Source organism: Beta vulgaris, chromosome 5, assembly GCF_026745355.1.
Source record: "Beta vulgaris subsp. vulgaris cultivar EL10 chromosome 5, EL10.2, whole genome shotgun sequence".
Lineage (NCBI taxonomy): Eukaryota > Viridiplantae > Streptophyta > Magnoliopsida > Caryophyllales > Amaranthaceae > Beta > Beta vulgaris.
The window spans coordinates 60,830,856-60,853,905 of NC_079206.1; the positions used below are offsets into that span (position 1 = coordinate 60,830,856).

A 23,050-nucleotide genomic window follows, 5' to 3' on the forward strand; every position below is an offset into this window, starting at 1 on the left:
ACTTGCAATGATTTAACTTTCATGCTTGCAGATTTACAACTTTGACAATTAATATATCTAATTATGAATTTATGAAAATTATAAAAAATTAAAATCTTGTAAATAGTGTGATAAATCCAATAACACCATATTAAATTCTATAATATGTGAAGTATAAAAAATTTCGGTCAAAGTAAGTACATGAATAGTGTAAAAAGTCAAAAGGTTGAAATTACAAAGAAACCTAATTAAGTGTATAATAGATTCTGAAGCTCACGAGAAGATACATATCACTAGGGGTGAGCAAAACTATATGAATATCTGAATATCCAATTATCCTATTCCAACTTGATCTTGTTTTTTTTTTGAAAATCTTATTCGAAAAGATATTTCAAATCGGATAATAGATTCAAAACTTCGGATATCGAATCAGATATTAGTTTTTGGATATCCAAAATATGAACGAATGATGTATATAGGATATTCAATCTAATATCTAAAATAATGGGTATATATATCATATTTACTTCAACTTTTTTACCTTTTTGAAAAAAAAAATCTAATATAAAATTAAATTTTTTGCTGTTAGAGAAAAAAAGAATTGAATATCAAAGTATCTTTCGTTACATTTGGTAATTTCAAATTATAATTTTGAAAGCTAGTTCACAAATTCTTAAAAAAAAAACGGTCTCGCGTTAGTATTAACGTGAGATCAATTGATTCAATGCTAACAGTGAAATTCGTTCAGCGCTTCGACCTATTAGTTATGCTAGTAAAACCATTACATTTTCTCTCAATTTATATTTTCTCTCTCCTCTGCCAACCCTCATTTCTCTCTCTAACTCTCTCATAGTCTCATTTTTTTACTCCCCATTACAGTAAGTTCTTGTCATTTTGATTTTTAACACAAATCTTTTTTCCATGTTTTTACTTTTGGTTCTACTTTTCTTTTTTTCTTGTTCCGTTTTTCAATTCTTGCTTCATTTTTATATTTTATTCTTCTTTTATTTTCCGATTTTAGGGTTGTTATTATTCCATTTTCTATTTTTGTTTTGGTGGTGGTTATGAATTTTTTTACGTAAATATGGAAACTTTTTTTTGGGATGTGTAATGTGATGGTTAACACATTTTCTTTGTTTTAATGAGTAAAATCAGGTTGTCTGTTTAAGTATAAATCTAAATGGCGAATTCCAGTTAAATAGTTGGTATAAGTATCACAACACTTGTTTTTATGAATAGAAAAATTAGTTAACGTACACTTTCATAACTTTAGTTAGTAATTGTTGTGGATTAGTTAATGTTCTTTAGCACTTAGACCTGTTCATGATATATTAATTAATATTTTTGACGAATTAGTTAGTGATTTTGGCAAATTAGTTAAGTATTTTAACACAATAGTTTAGAAGTAGAAACATGTAGACTTACATTAGTTAACATATCTTGTACATTAGTTAGTGTTATTTTGTAATTAGTTAATATCTATTGAGCATTATTTAGTTTCCAACAAAAAACGAAAAAATAACTTGTTTTATAAATCTAAAATGTCAAATACAAAAGACAACCAGAAAAAAGAAGTTGATTAAGGATTTGATATAACTGAAATTAGAGAAGAAACAGAGAATGATTCATGCGCGATACTGAAATTATGACCAATAAAATGCGTTATAATATGGTTTCTATGATATAACTAATATATTTCAAGGCGTAACTAATACATTTCAGTGTTTAACTAATATACTTGAGCGCTTAACTAATTCATCCAAAAATAATTTAAGGCGTAACTAATAGGTGCAAGCGCTTAACTAATCCTACTGATGATTTGATGCACATGCGTAATGTCAGTATGGCATCAGCTAATCTTACGTTAACACTAACGTGAAACCGTCTCTTCAAAGACGTATTCGAGTTAGTTTCTAATTTCGTATCATGCTCTTTTGGTCCCCCTCTCAGCAAAAGCCTAAATCTGCCCCAGAACAAAAGGCAGGTGTTTCCACTCCACTCTTTCTTTTAACAGTTGTTTCCACACATTTTTTTTTGGGGGGGTACATAATGGAAGTTAGGACACCCTTCTCTCAAGGGAGACTCCTAACGAATCAAGAGTAACTAATTTATTTAACAAAGGTTTCGTAGAAATATCCACGTCTACCGAAGTAGCAGAACTAGTGTGACCTTTTTTTGATAGAAGATCTGCTACTCGATTAGCTTCCCGGAATATATGCTTGATAATGTAATATCTAAAATGCTGAAGTAATTGTCGAATGTCATCAATTAGGGTTTGGATAGTCCAGGGGCAAGTGTACTGCCCGTGCAGCACTCTTATAACTACTTGATTATCTCCTTCAATATATAGATCATGAATATGTTGTTGAATGGCCAGAATCAGTCCATTTCTTAGACCCCAGGCTTCAGCAACTAGAGCTGAGGTTTGGCCAAATCGATAAACTTGAGCGGCCACAAGAAGACCAGCGGAGTTGCGAATGGCAACACCGGCAGCGGCTGATGAGTCAATAACTGAACCATCAAAGTTAAGCTTGAAGCAATTGGATGGGGGAGGTTGCCAGCTAACTGCGATGGAAGTGGGAAACCTGCAACAAGGAATTGAAGAGATAGTAAAGGAAAAATCCATTGTAGTTCGAGTAGTCCATTCCAAATACAAATGCCAAGCTCTGTAATAAATGCGATTTAAATTAAGCATACTTTCCTCGAATATAATTGAATTACGTTCCTTCCAAATACTCCACAAATTGTAACAAAAAACTTGTAAGGCCTTTGGGTAGGGACGGAGACATGTTAAGCATTGTATAAGATCTTTAGGCACTTGGGCGGATATTGTTTGAATTCCAATAATGACTAATTTGAGGACATGTGAAAAATAAGTGGTCAAGAGTCTCATTGTGAGATTGACAAAGAGGGCAAAGAGCGTCATTAGTGATTTGACGGTTGACTAGATTGCATTTTAATGTAGACATTGCCACACATTTGTTATCATCTAAAATTCTAATTATTGTCCTTTCAAAAAAAAAAATTCTAATTATTGTCTTTTAAGGTGCAACCCAAAAACTTTTTAATGAGGCGGTCGGAACCCATCACAATCAATATTTTGAATAAAAATTCACTTTCACACTCTACCAAAAGGAATCAAGTTATCGCGCACCTTTTTTCTTTTAGAAACTACTCGTTGTTATCAAAATATGTACTATCACTAGTATTCAAACAATTGAAACCAAACAAGTTGTTATAAAAAAATATCATCACTGACATTCAAACAATGGAAACCAAACAAGTTGTTATCAACATATGACATCAGTAATATTCAATGTTTTTAATTTCTAGGCTTCAACTACGTACCGTCCGGTCCACCCTCCCGAAAAAAGGGAAGAAAAAAAAAGAACTACCAACTACGTACTCTCCCCCATGCATTATACTAATTACTAAGTGAAAAGCAATTAAGCAAGTTAATATCAAATATGTCATCACTAATAATCAAATAACAGGAACGACTTCACCTAATTCAAATATGAATCACTTAATACTCCACATGGTTTTAGTCTCATAAAATGATAAAATTGAGAGTTTTTTCGGAAATATACTAGGGTAATTAATAGGGAGTTTTATGAGATATAGCTCATTATTATATTTTTTTTTGTGTGGGAGATATACCAACTTAAATTTAAGTTTTGTTAAAAGGTACCAAATTACTATTTCCGGCGAGAAAGTAAAATTTCTGGCATTTGACTTGCTCAATTATTTTTTGTATAGTGTGTGATATTCAATTGCTTCTATTACATTCATTTCCCTCCAACTTTGCCATTGTCACTTTGGGTTGTCCTTTCTTACTGAATTGAAGAGCTTCCTTTCTCAAGGTTTAAGGAGAAGGAAATGTTAAGGGAGGAGGTTGGTTGTTAAGAGAGGGAAATATTAAGGGAAGAAATTCTGTAAAAATATATATATATATATTTCAGCAGTATGTGCGTGGTTGAGGGAGTGAAACACAACATTTGTGGCTCACTCGCGAGTTTCTACTAAGTCAAAAGATAGAAGTTTGACTTTTTTGCCAGAAATAGTATTTTTGGTACCTTTTAACAAAACTCAAATTTAGGTTGATATATCTCTACAAAAAAATTTAGTAATGTATATTCCCATAAAATGTCCTATTACCTTGATATATCCCCGCAAAAAACTCTAAAATTGATAGTAAAAAGACTAAAAGATGTCCAATAATATAATTATATAAATTAAAGTAACAAGTCTAATCGCCCAGTGTGAGGGTATGGCGCGCTCCCCCTCCAGGTATATTGAAATTGAATGTTGATGCATGTCTTGCGGATGTTGGATGGGTCGGTTTGGGTGTGGTGGGTCGAGATTCATTGGGTGATGTTGTTTTTGCGGCCACTAGGCGGGTCAAAGCTTTTTGGACCCCGGAAGTTGCCGAAGCCAAAGCTATTCAAATGGGTGTTCGACTTGGGCATCGCTTTGGGGTGAGGGACATGATTCTAGAGTCAGATTGCCAAACTGTTATCAAGCGGTTGTCAAAGCATGCTTTGTTTCTCTCGGACCTTGACATCATCCTCTACAATATATTAGCTTCTTGCTCCTCTCTATCTTCTCTTGTTTGGTCACATGTTAAACGTGACGGCAATTTTGTAGCTCATCATTTAGCTAAGTTAGTTCCCTTTGGTGTTGAACAAATTTGGGAAAACCACTCCCCCCCCCCCGGAGGTGGCGCCCTATGTGTACTCATGGACAAGTTGTCTTTGAATTAATCTAGCTTGCTTTCCCTTCAAAAAAAAAAAAAGTAACAAGTCTAATCAATGTACGTAACCAGGAGTTTAACCATTTGCCATTCATTTTCTAAAAAACATGATCGTGATTGTTAATACTTCCTCCGTTTCTTTTTACTCGCTACACTTTTCATTATGGAAAATTTCATATTACTTGCTACACTTCTTTTTTGGGCAATAAATTCTCTCTATCTCTCTCCTCCCACATGGGTCCCTTTTCTTTTTACTCTCTACCTCTCTCTTCTCCAAAAATTGCCTAGGAGTCCGTGAAATGAGAAGTGTAGCGAGTAAAAAGAAACGGAGGAAGTAATTAATTGTTGTTTTTCATGTTTTGGGTAATTGTAGTGGTCTATTAACGATTCGATTAACTAACTCAAACGATTTATCATTAATAGTTACGTCTTGTTACAACTTACTCCTTCCGTTTTTATTTAATTGCTACATTGTTGTATGCACAACAATTTACGCAATGTCACCTTCAAATTTTTGAGAGTACTTTTTGACCTATTAGTATAAACTAATAAGAAAAAGTGAAAAAATAGTACTTTTGGGTGAAAAAAGAGAAAAATAAATACTTCTGGTTGTCTTTTGTATTTGACATTTTAGATTTATAAAACAAGTTATTTTTTCGTTTTTTATTGGAAACTAAATAATGCTCAATAGATCTTAACTAATTACAAAACAACACAAACTAATGTACAAGATATGTTAACTAATGTAAGTCTACATGTATCTACTTCTAAACTATTGTGTTAAAATACTTAACTAATTTGCCAAAATCATTAACTAATTCGTCAAAAATATTAATTAATATATCATGAACAGTTCTAAGTGCTAAAGAACATTAACTAATCCACAACAATTACTAATAACTAAAGTTATGAAAGTGTTAACTAATTTTTCTATTTATAAAAACAAGTGTTGTGATACTTATACCAACTATATAACTGGAATTCGCCATTTAGATTTATACTTAAACAGACAACCTGATTTTTTTTAGTCATTAAAACAAAGAAAATGTGTTAACCATCACAATACACATCCCCAAAAAAAGTTTCCATATCTACGTAAAAAAATTCTTAACCACCACCAAAACAAAAATAGAAAATGGAATAATAACAATCCTAAAATCGGAAAATAAAAGAAGAACAAAATATAAAAATGAAGCAAGAATTGAAAAACGAAACAAGAAAAAAAGAAAAGTAGAACCAAAAGTAAAAACATGGAAAAAAGATTTGTGTTAAAAATGACAAGATCTTACTGTAATGGGGAGTAAAAAAATGAGACTATGAGAGAGTTAGAGAGAGAAATGAGGGTTGGCAGAGGAGAAAGAAAATATAAATTGAGGGAAAATGTGATGGTTTTACTAGCATAACTAATGGGTCGAAGCGCTTAACTAATTTCACTGTTAGCATTGCATCAATTGGTCTCACGTTAATACTAACGCGAGACCGTCTTTTTTAAGAATTTGTGAACTAGGTTTCAACATTATAATTTGAAATTACCAAATGTAACGAAAGATAATTTTTGATATCCAATTCTTTTTGTCTCTAACAGCAAAAAAAATTAATTTTATATTAGATTTTTTTTCAAAAAGGTAAAAAAGTTGAAGTAAATATGATATATATACCCATTATTTCATATATTGGATTGAATATCCTATATACATCATTCGTTCATATTTTGGATATCCAAAAACTAATATCTGATTCGATATCCGAAGTTTTGAATCTATTATCCGATTTGAAACATATTTTCGAATAAGATATCCAAAAAAAAACAAGATCAAGTTGGAATAGGATAATTGAATATTCAGATATTATTCATATAGTTTTGCTCACCCCTAGTGATATGTATCTTCTCGTGAGCTTCAGCATCTATTATACACTTAATTATGTTTCTTTTTAATTTCAGCCTTTTGACTTTTTACACTATTCATATACTTACTTAGATCGAAATTTTTTATACTTCACATATTATAGAATTTAATAAGGTGTTATTAAATTTATCACAACATATATTTACAAGATTTCAATTTTTTAATATTTTTCATAAATTCATAATTAGATATATTAATTGTCAAAGTTGTAAATCTGCAAAATATAGCAATTACCCCTAATAAAAAAAAGATTAAACAATATAGCAATTAAATAATATATACAAAATATAGCAATTAAACATAAACGGAGGGAGTACAACTCTAGGTTCTTTGACTATCATAGCCTATAGATCCTTTACTCAAGACTTCCCTTAAGATTACCAATATGCATACCCTTAAAGGCCCAAGAATAGTTTTATACTCTATCAATATTAATATGCTTAGTAGCAATCTGACACTAAGGTCCCGTTTGGTAGGGCATAAAACGTTTTCATGCATGGAAAACTGTTTTCCTCTATTTTCAGTTTTACATTGTTTGGTTAGCAAAAGAGTGTAAAACCATTTTCTATAGGAGTAAAATTGCTCTTTCATTGATGGAAAACCATTTTTCCCTTCAAAATGGATGGAAAATCATTTTCCTTCCTTTTTCTTATCTCTCTTGTACGCTTCTCTCACTACCCTTTAATTTCCCTTTCATTTTCCTTTCTTTTCATCATTTTTCTAATTACATGGAACCAAACAACAGAAAACTAATTTTGAAATTGTGTTTTTCATTGTAAGTTGTTTTCCATGAAAATCATTTTACACTGAAAATATTTTACACCCAACCAAACGGAGCCTAAGAGCAACTACAATGGCAAGCTACAACCACTTGTAGCTTTGTGTGCCACATCAGATTTCCAAACTACAACATTCCCAAGCTACAATCTCTCCCATTGGAAAACTACAACCACTTGAAGTTTTTGTAGGTCCCACATGTCATCACCATATCAACAATTTTTAATATACAATTACAATCATAATTTGTTATTAACTTGTAAAAATAATAAATTGTGGAAATAAATGAATTTTATTCCAAATTTTAAATAACTCATTTTTTTTAAAAATAAAATAACAAAAATAATAATTAAGATTCAACATAATTAATATATAAAAACGAAAGCACGATTACATTAAATAAAAAATACTACATATTGTCTTGATTTACATTAAATAAAATGTGAAAGTGAAAAGTGAAAGTGGAGCCCACAAAGAATAGACAAAGCAAGTCTCTTTGTGGAGCTACTTGACTTCCCAAAGCAACAAGTTCCCTTTCACTCCAACATCAAAGCTACTAGCTCCAAGCCTCCAACTATATGTAAATCGCAAGCTAGGACTTAATTTTTGCTGTTGGAGCTGCTTTTAACCTACCTTTTAAAACTTGATGTCTTTAACCCTAACTTTTGGCAAAGTTCAAATCCTCGTTGTACTCTTAACTCCTATATTTGCACAACTAAAACCTTTATTTGCACATCCAAAACACATATTTCCATATCCAAAGACTATATTTGCAAGTCTGAAAAATATGTTTGCACATCCAAGAAATATACTTATTCATCCAAAAGGTAGGTTTGCACATCCAAACTGCACACCTGTACATTCATAGACTATATTAACACATCTAAAAATTATGCTTGCACATCCAAAAAAATTATGCTTGCACCACCAAAAAGTATATTTGTACATCCAAAACGGGTGATTTCACATCCAAAGACTAAATTTGTACATTTAAAAGACTGATTTGTGAACTCGTGAATTCCTGGATGTGCAAATACCGTCATATGGATGTGCATATCTAAGGCATTGAATGTGCATCACATGTGCATTTATGCAAAATAGGATATATAGTTAGCTTTTTTCTGTTGGGTATATGGCGTGATATGGAGCTCATGGAAGTGTATGGGTGTGGAGATGAGGTTGCGTAAAGGGAAAACGTCATATGGGACATAAGACTAACTTTGAATGGACATATCTTTCAATATATAAATGATTTTGAGGTGATTCAAATTGGAAGTGATAGCTTGTTTTGAGAGCTTTCCAACGATAGGTCATACGCCCAATTCCACTGAGAAATGAGAAAGTTATGACAGTTTTACGAAGAACTGACGAAACTGTTTTCGTCCTGCGTTCCGCCCGGGAAGTCGGGCGCGCAAGCAAAATATGGAGAGCAAGGTTCCGCCCGGGCCGCCCGGGACGGTCAGTGTTTAGTCCGAAAAACGCGTTTTTGATGCGGGAGTATAAATAGAAGGTCTTTTATTGGACCCCTAAATTCATTATTCACAGATTAGAGAGAGAAAAAGCTATAGAGAGAGTTCTTGAGCGCTTTTGTAATCTTTCTTGAATATTCATCGATTCCTAGTGAATATTCGTGGTTTTTCTACCAGTTCTTGGGTTTCCACGTAAAAGTTTTGGTGTGTTCTTTCCTGCTTTATTATTTGATATTCTATTATTGTTTGCTATTATTCTTAGATTGATAGTCAACAGAACTTACAAGTGGTATCAAGAGCTAGGTTTGATTATTGTCTAGATCTAGAATAATTAACAATGGAGGATTCAAATATTAGAATTGAGAACTTTTATGGGACAGATTTTGGATATTGGAAGATGCAAATAGAAGACATCTTATATCAGAAAATTTGTATCAACCTTTGTCTGAAAAGCCTGCTGACATTGAAGAGGCTAAGTGGAAGTACTGGATAGGCAGACACTAGCGGTGGTGCGTTTGACATTAGCTAGGACTGTGGCGTTCTATGTCAAGGATATCAAAACAACAGCTGGATTGATCAAAGCACTGTCAGATATGTATGAGAAGCCCTCGGCAATGAATAAGATATATCTGATGCGTCGTTTGTTTGATTTAAAGATGAATAATGGTAGTTCTGCTGCTGAACATATTAATGAATTTAATTCATTAATAAGTCAGTTATCTTCGATTAATATTGTCTTTGAGGATGAAGTGAAAGCCCTAATTTTGTTATCCTCCTTTACCTACTGCTGGGAAACTGATAACTGCTGTTAGTAATTCTTTGGTAAAGAGAAATTGGTTTATGATGTTGTCCGTGATCTGATTTTGAGTGAGAGCATTCGAAGGAAGGAGAGTGGAGAATCCTGGAGCATACAGTGCAGAAGGTAGAGGGAGGGGAAAAGGGAGGAACTTTCAGGGAAAATCGGAGTCAAAGGGGGACCGGAGTAAGTCAAAAGGCAGAGCTAGTGTTACTTGCTGGGGGTTGGTAATGAAGGACATATAAAGAGAGATTGTCCTAAAGAATGGAATGGGAAAGGGAAGAAGAAGGTTCAAGAAAGTGATGATGAAGAAGAAGCATCAACTAACTTGATTTCTAAGTACGATTTCGATGCTTTGATGGTAAGCATGGATGATCAGGAAGAGTTGGTTGGGTGCTCGGGATCATGGTCTTGGATTCGGGTTCTTCTCATCATTCCTCACCATGCAAGGAGTGTTTCGGAATTTCAAATCCGGAAAACTTGAAAAGGTCTACTTGCGGATGGCAAGGCAGTGGAAGTCATGGGGAAAGGTGATGTGAGTGTGAAACTCACTCATGGTGGCTCGTTGGAGTTGAAGAATGTCAAGTTTATCCCAAGGTTGAAGAAAAACTTGATATCGGTAGCCCAACTTGCTACATCGGGTTACAAGGTTGTGTTTGATGGTGGTTCTTGGAAGATTGTCAAGGGAGCAATGATCATAGCTCGTGGGGCAAGGAGTGGAACACTTTACACCATGGGGAGCACAATAAAGGGTCCGGGATTGGGATGAGAACTTCATGTAAAGTGTCGTTTGGTCGGAAAACTATCGATAGTGGGCTAAGGGATGAGAACCGTGGTGAAGCGGTATCCCGGTGGCAAATTGACCGGTAAGCACAAGGTGAAGGACGGCACACAAGCATGTTGTGCCGGAAATCCTAAGTGGAACAAAGGGTGTATTGTTCGATGGGAGCAATGTGAGTTTGCTTTAGAACAATAGAAGCTTCTTTGGCTTAGGTGGTAATTGTTTATTGAAGTTTGATGAGACTTCAATGTGCTTCTTTGGTTGGAGAGGAAGTGGTTATCTTCCTTATTGTTGAGGAAGGGATCTTCATTTGGTTGTGCTTGTCTCTAAGGTATCCGACCTCCGGGGTAGGAGGTGTGTAGGTTCATGGAGTGATGGTGCAATGATTTGGAGTTTAGTGATTAAGAATCAAAACGGTGTAGACTTTGATACTTTTGTATTGAAGTTGGTGCAAACTTCAATGTTATTTTTTTCCTTGGTGTAGAGGAGATGTGTTGTCATGGGATGCTTGAGGTATGTCATGGTTTGGACACGACTCGAGATTGTTTTTGCAGTGGGAGTTGTGTGTAGGATGATGAATGAGAGGATGATGAAGGTATGAAGTTTTCTTCACTTACACCTATCTCCAAGTGGGAGATTGCTGGGTATATGGCGTGATATGGAGCTCATGGAGGTGTATGGGTGTGGAGATGAGGTTGCGCAAAGGGAAAACGTCATATGGGACATAAGGCTAACTTTGAATGGACATATCTTTCAATCTATAAATGATTATGAGGTGATTCAAATTGGAAGTGATAGCTTGTTTTGAGAACTTTCCAACGATAGGTCATACGCCCAATTCCACTGAGAAACGAGAAAGTTATGACAGTTTTACGAAGAACTGACGAAACTGTTTTCGTCCTGCGCTCCGCCCGGGCAGGTCGGGCGGATCTTGCCCGGTCGGCGGATTTCGCCCGGGCGGGTCGGCGTTTAGTCCGAAAAACGCGTTTTTGATGCGGGAGTATAAATAGAAGCCCTAATACGTTTTTTATCGTACCCCTAAATTCATAATTCACAGATTAGATAGAGAAAAAGATATAGAGAGAGTTCTCGAGCGCTTTTGTAATCTTTCTTGAATATTCATCGATTCCTAATGCATATTCGTGCTTTTTCTCCCAGTTCTTGGGTTTCCACGTAAAAGTTCTGATGTGTTCTTTCCTGCTTTATTATTTGATATTCTATTATTGTTTGCTATTATTCTTAGATTGATAGTCAATAGAACTTACATTTTGTAGTCTAACTAGACTTAAGAGCGTAATGATATTTTCATCCGTTTTGTTCACCCCACCAAACAATTTGGAATTTAGCCTTTTTCATATTCTCCTGCATCTATCGAAATTCGGATCTGATAGGAGAATGTACCTGGGCAAGTTCTTTATTTTCTTGCACCTATCTTCAGTAAGAGGACATATGCAACTTGATCATTTGTGCCACAACGCTTCAATTCAATCACTCATAAATCTACCAAAATTCCGGATGTAATAAAAACAAATGCCATATGCTTAATGAGACTATGAAAAACAGGATTATAGCAGCCAAAATCAATATGCTTCGTGCGACTATGAAAAATTGAAAATCAATTCAGGAGTCAGGACCATGAGAGAAAACCCAGACGCATGAGCAGCATTTGTGACAATTTTATGTGTGATAGTGGAATATAAGTTCAGGCAGAATTAACCAGAGTACATAAGACCTTTAGCTTCTAATATACACATCGAAGCAAGTGGACAGTTCTTGCAGAAACTAACACAGGGAGAAAGACATTCGTGAGAAAAAGAAGGAAATGAAGGTGCAAGTCTTATCAATCTTTATACATATATACAAGACTGGGTTACTCTGACGTACCCTCAAAGCCTGCGTAAAATAATTTGAGCACCATGTTGAGGCTGTAGAAATATAACAGTCATCGGTGAATGAGAATACTTTGGTGAAAGCTCAAAGGAAAATCGTTGTAGTATCATGGATAATGCCATTTTAGCTTCTGTTATAGCAAATTTTTCTCCAATGCATGTTCTTGGTCCCCAACCAAAGGGAAAATATGAGTTATTCCCCCTTGTTGCCTTTGAAATCCCTTCAGAGAACCTTTCTGGCCTAAAATTATCAACATCATCTCCCCAAAAGTCCTCATCCCGGTGAACAAGGAGTATTGGAAAAGCTATCAATGCCCCAGCAGGAAGTAATAGTTTCCCCAGTTTCGTGTCCTTGTGAATCCTTCGGTTCAGTTGAGTTGCTGGTGGATACAACCTCAAAACCTCATATAAAATCATGCTCATCTAAAACAAAAACATACATTTTTAAAGCCCCAGATTAATACGAATATCATGGGATTCATAATTTAGTACGTCAACATCAAAACGATAAAATAAGATGCAAACTTACTGTCTTCAAATGGCTTAGACCTTCAAAGTCTGGTACACTGTTCTGAAATGTCTGCAAAACTTCTTCTCGTGCTCGTGCTTGCCAATCTTGGTGCTTGCTCAGCAGAAGCAATGTCCAAACTAATAGTACAGAAGTAGTTTCTTGTCCGGCAAAGTAAAATAGTTTACACTCATCAATTACTTCTTGTATACTCATTCCAAGCTGCTGAATCTTGATACTGCCAACAACCTCTTGGGTCTGTTTCAGAATGGAATCCATTAGTATGCCCAATAGGTCAGCTTTTACTGGTTTTCCAACCTCAATTTCTTGCTTCCTCTTATTGATGATTGTTTTTAGTAAAGTCTGTATTTCATTCTCAACTTCCCTGAACCTCCTATTTTTCACTGTTGGAATATATCTGAACATAAGCAGCATGAGAAACGGTCAATGTTTCTTGGCAAATAATGGCAAGTAGTAATGTTTCAGGAAATAGAGTTCATATTCCTCTGTTTCCAGAAAAAAGTAACTCTTACTTTTGCAAATATCCAACAAAATCCTACAAGATGCTCCATATTTTGAACTTCATACTAATTGAAGAATTCGGTCAAATTTGTAAAGTTGGACCTTAAAAGTCAAATTGTTGCAATTGTAATTTATAAGACACGAAAGAAGCATGAACTACCGGAGTCCTGGAATGTATACTTCTTGCAGCATAGCAAGAGCCATGCTTGTCTGCTCCTTAAGAAGTTCGAAAATTCTTTGTCCTTCTTCATAGCTACTACCAAAGGCTGCTCTGGAGATCACATCAGCAGAGAGTGCATTAAGGTCTGGCCACATGTCTAGCTCGGTAGAACCGCCTTCAGCAGCAATCTTCTCCCATTTATCAATCATTTTTGCACAACTATCATAGAATGCAGGCAACATAAGCTGTAACAAACATTAAAGAAATTATGAACAGTAGCATCTATTACTCCTAGGCCCTAGCATTAGGAACATTGATCATAGTCAAACGAGTAACTCAATTGATTTAGGCCAAATTATTTGACCATACTATAGTTTCCTGTTCAACATCAGTGGAAAATAATATACTCCTAGTGAAAGAGTTTAGAGAGTGACCTTCAACTTCTCCATATGAAAGGCAGGGTTTATCATTTTACGATGTTTAGCCCATTTCTCTCCTTCATAGTTGACAAACCCCGGAAATAGCTTGTCGACAATTGGGTTCAACCGCGGTTTCAGAAAGTCCTGCGTATTTGTTAAGGCCTCTCTAATCAACTCAGGCTTTGAGATGTTTACCATTGGTGTAGGACCAGCCCAAATGAAATAGTCTTTTCCTACATTGATACCAAAACAACCAAAACTCTAATCATCAATTTCTAAAAAATATGTCATCTATAACTGGGTCGTTTCCAAATTTATCTCTTCACTCAATCTAAATAGGGACATCTCTAATTATATGATCATAATCTTTTAAGATCATAGAGGCAGTTTTCATGAACCATTAATCTGTTAACAAACTCAACAACTTTTTCTGAATATCATAATATAGTAATCCCCCATTCTAGATGTTAGATTTAACTTTTATGATTAAAGTTTGCAAACTTTGATTCTATTTTCTAACAATTACGTATAAGAAATAACTTATTGTGTAATTATTTTCTCCGTTCTATTGATTGCAAGATTTCTCTATTAGGAAGTTTCAAATAAGTTGCAGCATTACTCTACTCGGTAATAGTTTCCCTCTATCTATCTCTTTTTCACATATACTCTTTTAAATTCGCCCCCTCAACAAGGAAATTTTTATACTCACTCCGTTCTCTTTTGTTTGCCGAGTTTTCTTTTAGAGATGTCCCAAAAGATTGTCATATACTAAAACTAAAACTGATCATGGAGGACCACCACTTTACTCTCACATTCACTCTATCTGATCCCGCCCCATTTTTCTTCCTTGATGAACTTCATTACCACCCATTTAAATAGCAGGGCATTACTAATCACATTCACTCTATTTGATCCCACTTTAAATAGCAGGGATTACTGTTTGGGCCCGTTTCCTGGACCAGCCCACCGATGGCAAAGTTACTAAAATACCCCTACATCTAGGGAAGCAAATCCTCCACCAGCAGGAGCTGACTAAAATACCCTCATTTATTGGGGCTTCTATCCTCTATAAATAGGGGTTGTCTCATCAGACAAAGGTACGCAATTCTAAGCTACAAAAACGAGAGCATCTCTCTCTACATTGATCCCTTTCTCTCTCTACCTCAATCATCAACTGACTTGAGCGTCAGAGAGGGCGATCCCGGGACCACCCGGGGTAGACTAACCTTGTTTTGCTGGATTCCGATGTACGAATAACGGAGCTCAGACATACCTTCTTGGGGCCTACATCAAGTCTCTCAGCACACATCAACATTTGTGATCACCCTCAATTTCTAGACAGAAACAATTACTAATCACAGTCACTCTATTTGATCCCACTTTAAATAGCAGGGCATTACTAATCACATTCACTTTGAAGTGGAGGATCACCAAATACCAATTGTCCTATATAATTTTGAGCTCGACTTTCAACAGTATCAGTAAAGTATGACTAATTAAAAACTCCAACATGCAAATTATATCAAATTAGATCCTACAATAAGGAACATGATAAAAATCTAATCTTTACTCATGTTTATCTATGCTCACTTTGGGATTACCATAATTAAATAAGTAATAACAAACTATCACAAAATTTAAAATCAAGAAATTGATCAATAATTAAAAACAACATGAAATTGTAAAAACTTGAAAATCACAAAAGAAAATCAACTATGAAGAATTGAGACTACGCATACCAAATCTAGTAAGTAGGTGATGACGAAAAGGGTCAACACGTGGAAAGTAATCATTGGAGAAGCCATTGATGGGGGTTTTCAAAGCTTGAGTGGACATGGAGGAAATATCTTTCGTATCTCCAAAGAAGAATTTGTAAGAAGTACCAGGAATACCCTGCTGTGTCAACCATCTTTCTAGCTTCTTGGGTCTCAACCAAACCCAATTTACCACTTTCAATATGCTCGTCACAACAACTATACTGAGAATTGAAAGTAAGATGTTGTTTGTTGTGGAATATGTGGATGTTTCCATTTCCATCTTTTAGCTAATTCTGTACAAAATCTTATGTTATCGGTACGAGTACAACTGTACAAGAGAGAATCAGGATGTCCTTTTCTCACACGCCTGATGAATAAATGTATAAAACTAGTTACTACTCTAATAGGGACCTCGATACCTCGAGTTATTGATATTTTCATGTAAAAAAAATAATATCTAGTTTGATGAATAAAATTAGTTATTGAGGACTGTCAATCCTTCAAATTATTGATGTTTTGATGTTAAAAAAGTAATATTTAATATTGTATAATTTATTGATTAGAACTTTATTGAATTAATTGGAAGTCACGTGGCCAAATATGATAGGAAGCATATAATGTTTTTAATTTTTGTTATATAGTGATTACATGGACCAAACAACTAAAGAGATAGTGTCATAACGCGTGTACACTTGCATAAAAACGATTTTAAATATATTTATATAGATGTAGTTAATTCGTTGTTTTGATTGTAATGTTTCACTCATTTGGAAGTTTCATATTAATTGCAAGGTTTTTTTATTTGGTAATATTTTCTCCAAAAAAAGCATATATAAAGACTCCCTAAAAACCCCTTAGACCATCCAAGCTTCATTACCAATTACATACTCGAAGCGATGCGAAATTAAGTATGGTATAACTCAATCATAATCAAAACCGATATCAACTAACATGAACTTGACTCGAACTAGTCAGTGAACCAAATATTTATTATCCTGTCCTGATAACTACTCGATCCACGGATGACTTGAACTTGAAAGCACCTGTCATAAACCTAATTCGACACCATATGACCACGAAATATGACCTGCCTTGAAATTGACCATGTTGAACTCAACCGAACTTGAAAGAAAAAATAAGCTGAAGCAGACCTTATTGAATTATGACCATTTCTAACCTACACCCAACATGCACTTAATCTATTGAATTTGATTACTTCAAACAACCTAATCAAACATGACAAAAAACCTGAGATAATCCAACATGAACCTGACTCGAGTGAGTGAATTCACTACTCTAGGATGGGGTATCATTATTACCCTTTATGTGAGGAGAATTGAGAAACATCGTGTTTTCGAATCTCTATTCAATATGTCAAGAGAGGTAGGAAACCAAAAAATTAAAAAAAAAAAAGAAAACAGCAACTATTTATATATAATCAACAATTAATTTAATTTTCTACATCTCCTAAAAATTTACTTTTATACGTATTTTCGCATGCATCGAGTGCATATAAAACTACTTCTTCTGTTTCATTTTAAATGCAACAAATGAATATTTATATCTCACAAATAATACCCATTTGTTGCATTTTAAAGGAAATGGAGGAAGTATCTATACAAATATATTAAAAGGCGAGCATAACAACGTCAATGCGCCACGTGGCACCCTCCTCCTGCCACCAGAATTTTGCCACGTATCTGTTGACCAACAAAGTCAAGTGATCATTATTTAAAAAAATAAATATGCTAAAGCTTGGGCTCGAACCCCTGACCTTATGTAAGAATTTTCAAAAAATCACCATTTGATCTAACATCTCTTAGTGATCCATGTTTCCACAAAATTACAAATATGTGTTGTAATTACTTAATGTTATTAAACATATCCCTTGCATCCTTAAAAATAAATAAATTTGCATGTTCATTAAAATTAATTATGTATGCATGATACCATTTGAAGAGCAGTGTTGACCACTATAGTACTATCCTTATATTTACCATAATACTTTAAACAAAATTTGATCATAAGTCTGTATTAAATATGGGCCTAGGCCGCATCCATGTCTAATACTTCCTCCGTTTCTTTTTAAGTGGAACATAGAGAAAGGGCACACCAACCAAGGAGGCTAGAGAGAGAAAGTAATTAAAGGTTTGAGTGTGGACCCATACAACCAGCAATTACACGCTAATGACAAAGAAAAAGGGAGGGAACAAAAAACTGCCACATTTATTTCAAACTTTTGGCTCCAAATTTTTTTTTTGGAGATTCACTTTCAGATACTGGGGACCGCTCCAAAAAATTCAAACTTTGGCTCCATATTTTTTTAGAAGCCTCTATTTATACAGGGTACTAACTTTACCATATGCTCTATTTTTTCCCCTTCACTTTTAGAGGGAACAAAATATTTTTCTCTATACAAATTCTCTAAACAATTACAATTATCACTTGCACACACAGCACTCCAAATTCAACCACTTGCACACACAGCACTCCAAATTCAACCACTCGCACACACATCACAGTAGATTAATAAGTACATGGATGAAGAAGCCTTTGAAGCATGGATTCTTTCTAGTGGAGTTGGTGATGACACCACAATAGGAGAAGAAGAGCTGCACTTCGAAGAACAATCAATGCAGAAGAAGAGGAAGAAGATAATGAGGTATGGTACTTCTCTGACCATGAGTCTGAAAATGAAGAACAAACAATGAATGAGTTAAATGAAGATAGGGGTAATGAGGAAGACAACAAAAAACCAAACTTGCCCAACAACATACGAAGACAAATTGTAATTGAAATGTTTGCATCTGCATCTATGAGTTAGTATTACCAAGGGGACTTTTAACAACACTAGGCAGAAATACTCATGTAGTAGATCAACTATGAATAGGATATGGACTCTTGCTAGAAAGCAGAAAATAGATGGTGTAGAGGTCAATGTTGCAAGTAGGAAAATTGGAAATTGTGGGAGAAAGGTAAAATTCACAGATGATGAAGCCTTGAGAGGGTACCTCTAAAGCAAAGGACAACCATCAGGTCCTTTGCTACGGCCTTAGAAGTTAGCCCCTCAACAGTTTACAGGTTGTTAAAAAGAGGTATACTCAGAAGCCATACAAACTCAATCAAGCCCAAACTCACACCAAAACACAAGGTAGCAAGAATGAAATTTGTGTTGTCTCAAAGCATACCAAAATCAATGAATGAATTGCCAAAGTTTAATCATCTTTATAACATGATTCATATTGATGAAAAATGGTTTTTCATGAGCAAAATCACACAAAGATTCTACTTGTTATCAGAAGAAGAGGACCCATACAGAGCATCCAATCAAAAGCATTCATTACAAAAGTTATGTTCTTAGCTGCCATAGCAAGACCATGGTTAGGGCCAACAGGGGACATATTATGGGATGGGAAGATTGGTATCTTCCCATTCATAGATGAAGTTAGAGCACAAAGGTGGTCAGCTAACACAGCAGCAGCAGGTACAATTGAGAAGAAGGCAAAGCAAAGTATTACAAAGGAAACCATCAGGGAAATGATAATCAACAAGCTTCTGCCAGCAATTAGAGCAAAATGGCCAGAGAATGGGTGCAAAGAGATATGGATTCAGCAGGACAATGCTAGACCCCATATCCAACCTAATGATGCTGAGTTTTTGGAAGCATGTAGAGAAGGTGGTTTTGAAATTAACATAATCTGCCAGCCAGCCCAGTCACCTGACCTCAATATACTGGATTTGGGTTTCTTCAAAGCCATTCAATCAATTCAACATCAGAGCTTTCCAAAAACAGTTGATGAGTTGATTAAAAGTGTTGAAGATGCATACACAGTGTATGAGCCTAGGATAATCAACTATACTTGGTACATTTGATGTATGTTATGGTGGAGATATTGAAGGTCAAGGGTGGAAACAATTACAAAAACCCACACAATTCCAAAAAAAAGATGGACAGATTGGGTCTACTACCAACTACTGTTGAAATTTCAGAGGAGTTGGTAAATGACACAGTTAATCTACTCAATCAAGACATTGTGTTTGGGCCTGAGCCATTTGAAGCAATGGAATTGCTTCCAGAAGATCAGTAGGGGCAGGCAAACATTTTTTTGTAAAGTATAGAAGTCAAACACTTTTTGTTTAGTATAGAGGTTGTATGGCCCTATTTTGTAAAGTTATGACCTTTTTTTGTAAAGTACATAGGTTAATGCATTTCACATCATTTGGTTTCCACAAGTAATGCATGTAAGGAACATGTTTGAAGAAAATGAAAGGCTTGGTTCTTTCCCTCAGGTTGTCCCCAATCACCAATATGCACATAACCATATTTAACCTCCTAACAGCCACATCCAACATGCAAAATAAGTCAATACATTGGTGGCATAAGTGGGGGAAAGCCAATACATGGACAATAAATGTGAAACTTAAACTTGACCTCATTCATCATTGAGGATAATTCATCATCCTCTCATGCAAATTTAATTATTCCACATTGTTTCACACAAGTCCAGTAGGCACAACACCAAACACACAATTGCCTCATCAATGCAAAGACAAATTAAAATGCTGGGGCACATTGAGAGGAAAAAAGGTTGAAGCATTAGGTGTAAAATATCATCATCATAGGGAAATCACAACCACAACAACACCATTTTGCAAACACAGTACCAAACACACACTGAAATCACAACCACATCAACACCATTATGAAAAATCAGTCCATAAACCCCAAGATCAGTCCATCACTACCACAAGATAACTCCATCACAACCACAGCAACTCCAACACATTGAGAGGAAAAAAGGTTGAAAGCATTTATGGTGTAAAAAGATCATCATCATAGGGAAATCACAACCACAACAACACCATCATACAAACACAGTACCAAACACACACAACACATAGAAATCAGTACATAAACCACAAGATAACTCAATCACAACCACAGCACCACCATCATACAAACACAGTACCAAACACACACCAAACACACACCAAAATCAGTCCATAAACCCCAAGATCACTCCATCACAACCACAGCAACTACATCATACAAACACAGTACCAAACACACACCAAAACAGTCATAATAAACCCCAAGATAACTCCATCACAACCACAGAACTACATCATACAAACACAGTACCAAACACACACCAAAATCAGTCCATAAACCCAAGATAACTCCATCACAACCACAGACAACTACATCATACAAATACACAGTACCAAACACACACCAAATCAGTCCAAATAAACCCCAAGATCACTCCATCACAACCACAGCAACACCATCATAAAACAGTACCAAACACACACCAATTACAAAAACTGAAATCAGTCCATAAACCCCAAGATCACTCCATCACAACCACAGCAACTACATCATACAAACACAGTACCAAACACACACTGAAATCAGTACATAAACGACAAGATAACTCCATCACAACCACAGCAACTACATCATACAAACACAGTACCAAACACACACCAAAACACACTGAAATCACAACCACATCAAAATCATCATGCAAAATCAGATCAAACCACACACTAAAATCAGTACCAAACAAATATCACAAGCAACATTACAAAATTGCAATTTAAGAGATAAAAAATATCATAAAGAAATAATGAACGCACAAGTACTAATAAAGCATGAAACCAACAAATATCAGAGCCAACATTACAAATCATTCAACACCACACATAAATTCATGAAAAAAAACAACTTTAAGAGATAAAGTAAGAAACGCTTCACCAATTTAGAGCAAGACATGATTTGTCAATTTTTTTTTAATTTCCCAGCATTTTTAGGGCTTTCGGCAACATAGGTTGAAGTTTGAATTTTGGGATCTCATCTGCAGACTTTTGAGGCGAAGATTCAGGGGACTCGTCAAATTGCAATTTCCTTTTACCCAAGCACGCAGATCTCGAATCCACCGTAGCTTCCACCACAGTATCTTCCTTTTCCGGCAACACCAATTTGGATGTTGGTGTTTCAGAACCCCTACGCACGTAAGGGAGCTCAGTAGACGTGTAAGATGAACCGTGGTTGGCACGATCTATCAATCGCATCAGCCTCGATTCCTCCGAAGAATCCATATCATCACAGCCAAACAAGTAATCCGCGGTAATCCACGAAGAAGACATATTAAAGCAGCAAGTAGAAGCGACGACAGAAATTTAAGAGAGATCGGTTTTCAGAGAGAAGAGAGAGATGAATCAGAGATAAGAGTTAGGGTTTTTGAGTGACAGAGGAGAAGTTCAAGATTTAGGGTTCTTGAATGAGAGAGAGATGAGTGAGAGGCTGGAATGAATTGTGTAGAATGATCGAGAAAATGGTAGGTGGGGAATGATTCCAAGAATAAAAAAAAGGAGGGAACCCTAATGTAATTAATGATTGTTAGGTTAGTAGTTAGAATAATTAATAAGGTAGGTGAGTTAATTGTAATGGCAATATTGTAATAATTCAGTTTTTTTTTTCCATTTGTGGAAGTGTGTCACTTATTATGACTATTCCTTAATAGGAAAGTGACTCACTTAAAAAGAAACGGAGGAAGTATATTGAGAAGCGTTCCTTAAAACGTATATATGCCATGTGTCACCATCTCTTATTTAGTAACATTCTATCCGCGTCTTTCTCATATAGTAAAAAAAAAAAAAAACATACGTGAACATTAACCTCAAGTATGAAAGAAAGAGATACAATAATCACTCTACTACACAAATATTGCTTATTTAATCAAAATTAATCATATATAATATTAAAGCAAGAAAAAATTGTCCTACGTGGCAAGACCTCAACCTTCCTCTGTTCTCCTTCACCCTCAACTTTTCGACCTAATGCTTGCTTATGCCACGTGGCATTGCTAAAAATAATTTTAACAATAATCAATTAATTCCTCCGATTGTGTAACAATGAAGGAAATAATATCAACTACAATAACTAAAGGAATCAATCAACCAATTATCAATTAAGGAAACAAATCAAATATTATCTTTTTTTTTTAAAACGAAAATCATATATTATCTTAGCGGTCATTCTTATTATTTTCACAAAAACCAGTTATGGAATTATTTTCAAGCTAAATACCAATTTAGAGGAGAGAGAAAATATACAATGAAAAAGATGAATTGATATAACAACTTTAAGTTTTTCACTAATACAAGATACTCAAAAAGTCAAAATATGAAATTTCAAATATAAAACAAATATTAGCTAAGTACAAGCCAATGGGTGCGTTGGTATAACAACTTTAAGTTTTTCATCACACCTATCAAACTTATATAATATAATTAATTTAAAAATTACCTAATTTCAAGCCAATGG

The 23,050-nt window shown here is 34.9% G+C and overlaps 1 protein-coding gene across 1 annotated transcript; it reads right to left on the reverse strand.

The window, feature by feature from the left end:
* Positions 1 to 12,127: 12,127 nt before the first annotated feature.
* On the reverse strand, positions 12,128 to 16,088 carry LOC104894230 (cytochrome P450 72A397). Its single transcript, XM_010680421.4, has 5 exons — positions 15,700 to 16,088; positions 13,976 to 14,193; positions 13,542 to 13,786; positions 12,881 to 13,277; positions 12,128 to 12,774 (listed from the first exon to the last, which is right to left on the reverse strand). Exons 1-5 carry the CDS (start codon positions 15,995 to 15,997, stop codon positions 12,349 to 12,351), a joined length of 1,584 nt encoding a protein of 527 aa, XP_010678723.2. The 5' UTR covers positions 15,998 to 16,088; the 3' UTR covers positions 12,128 to 12,348.
* Between the last annotated feature and the right edge of the window lie 6,962 nt (positions 16,089 to 23,050).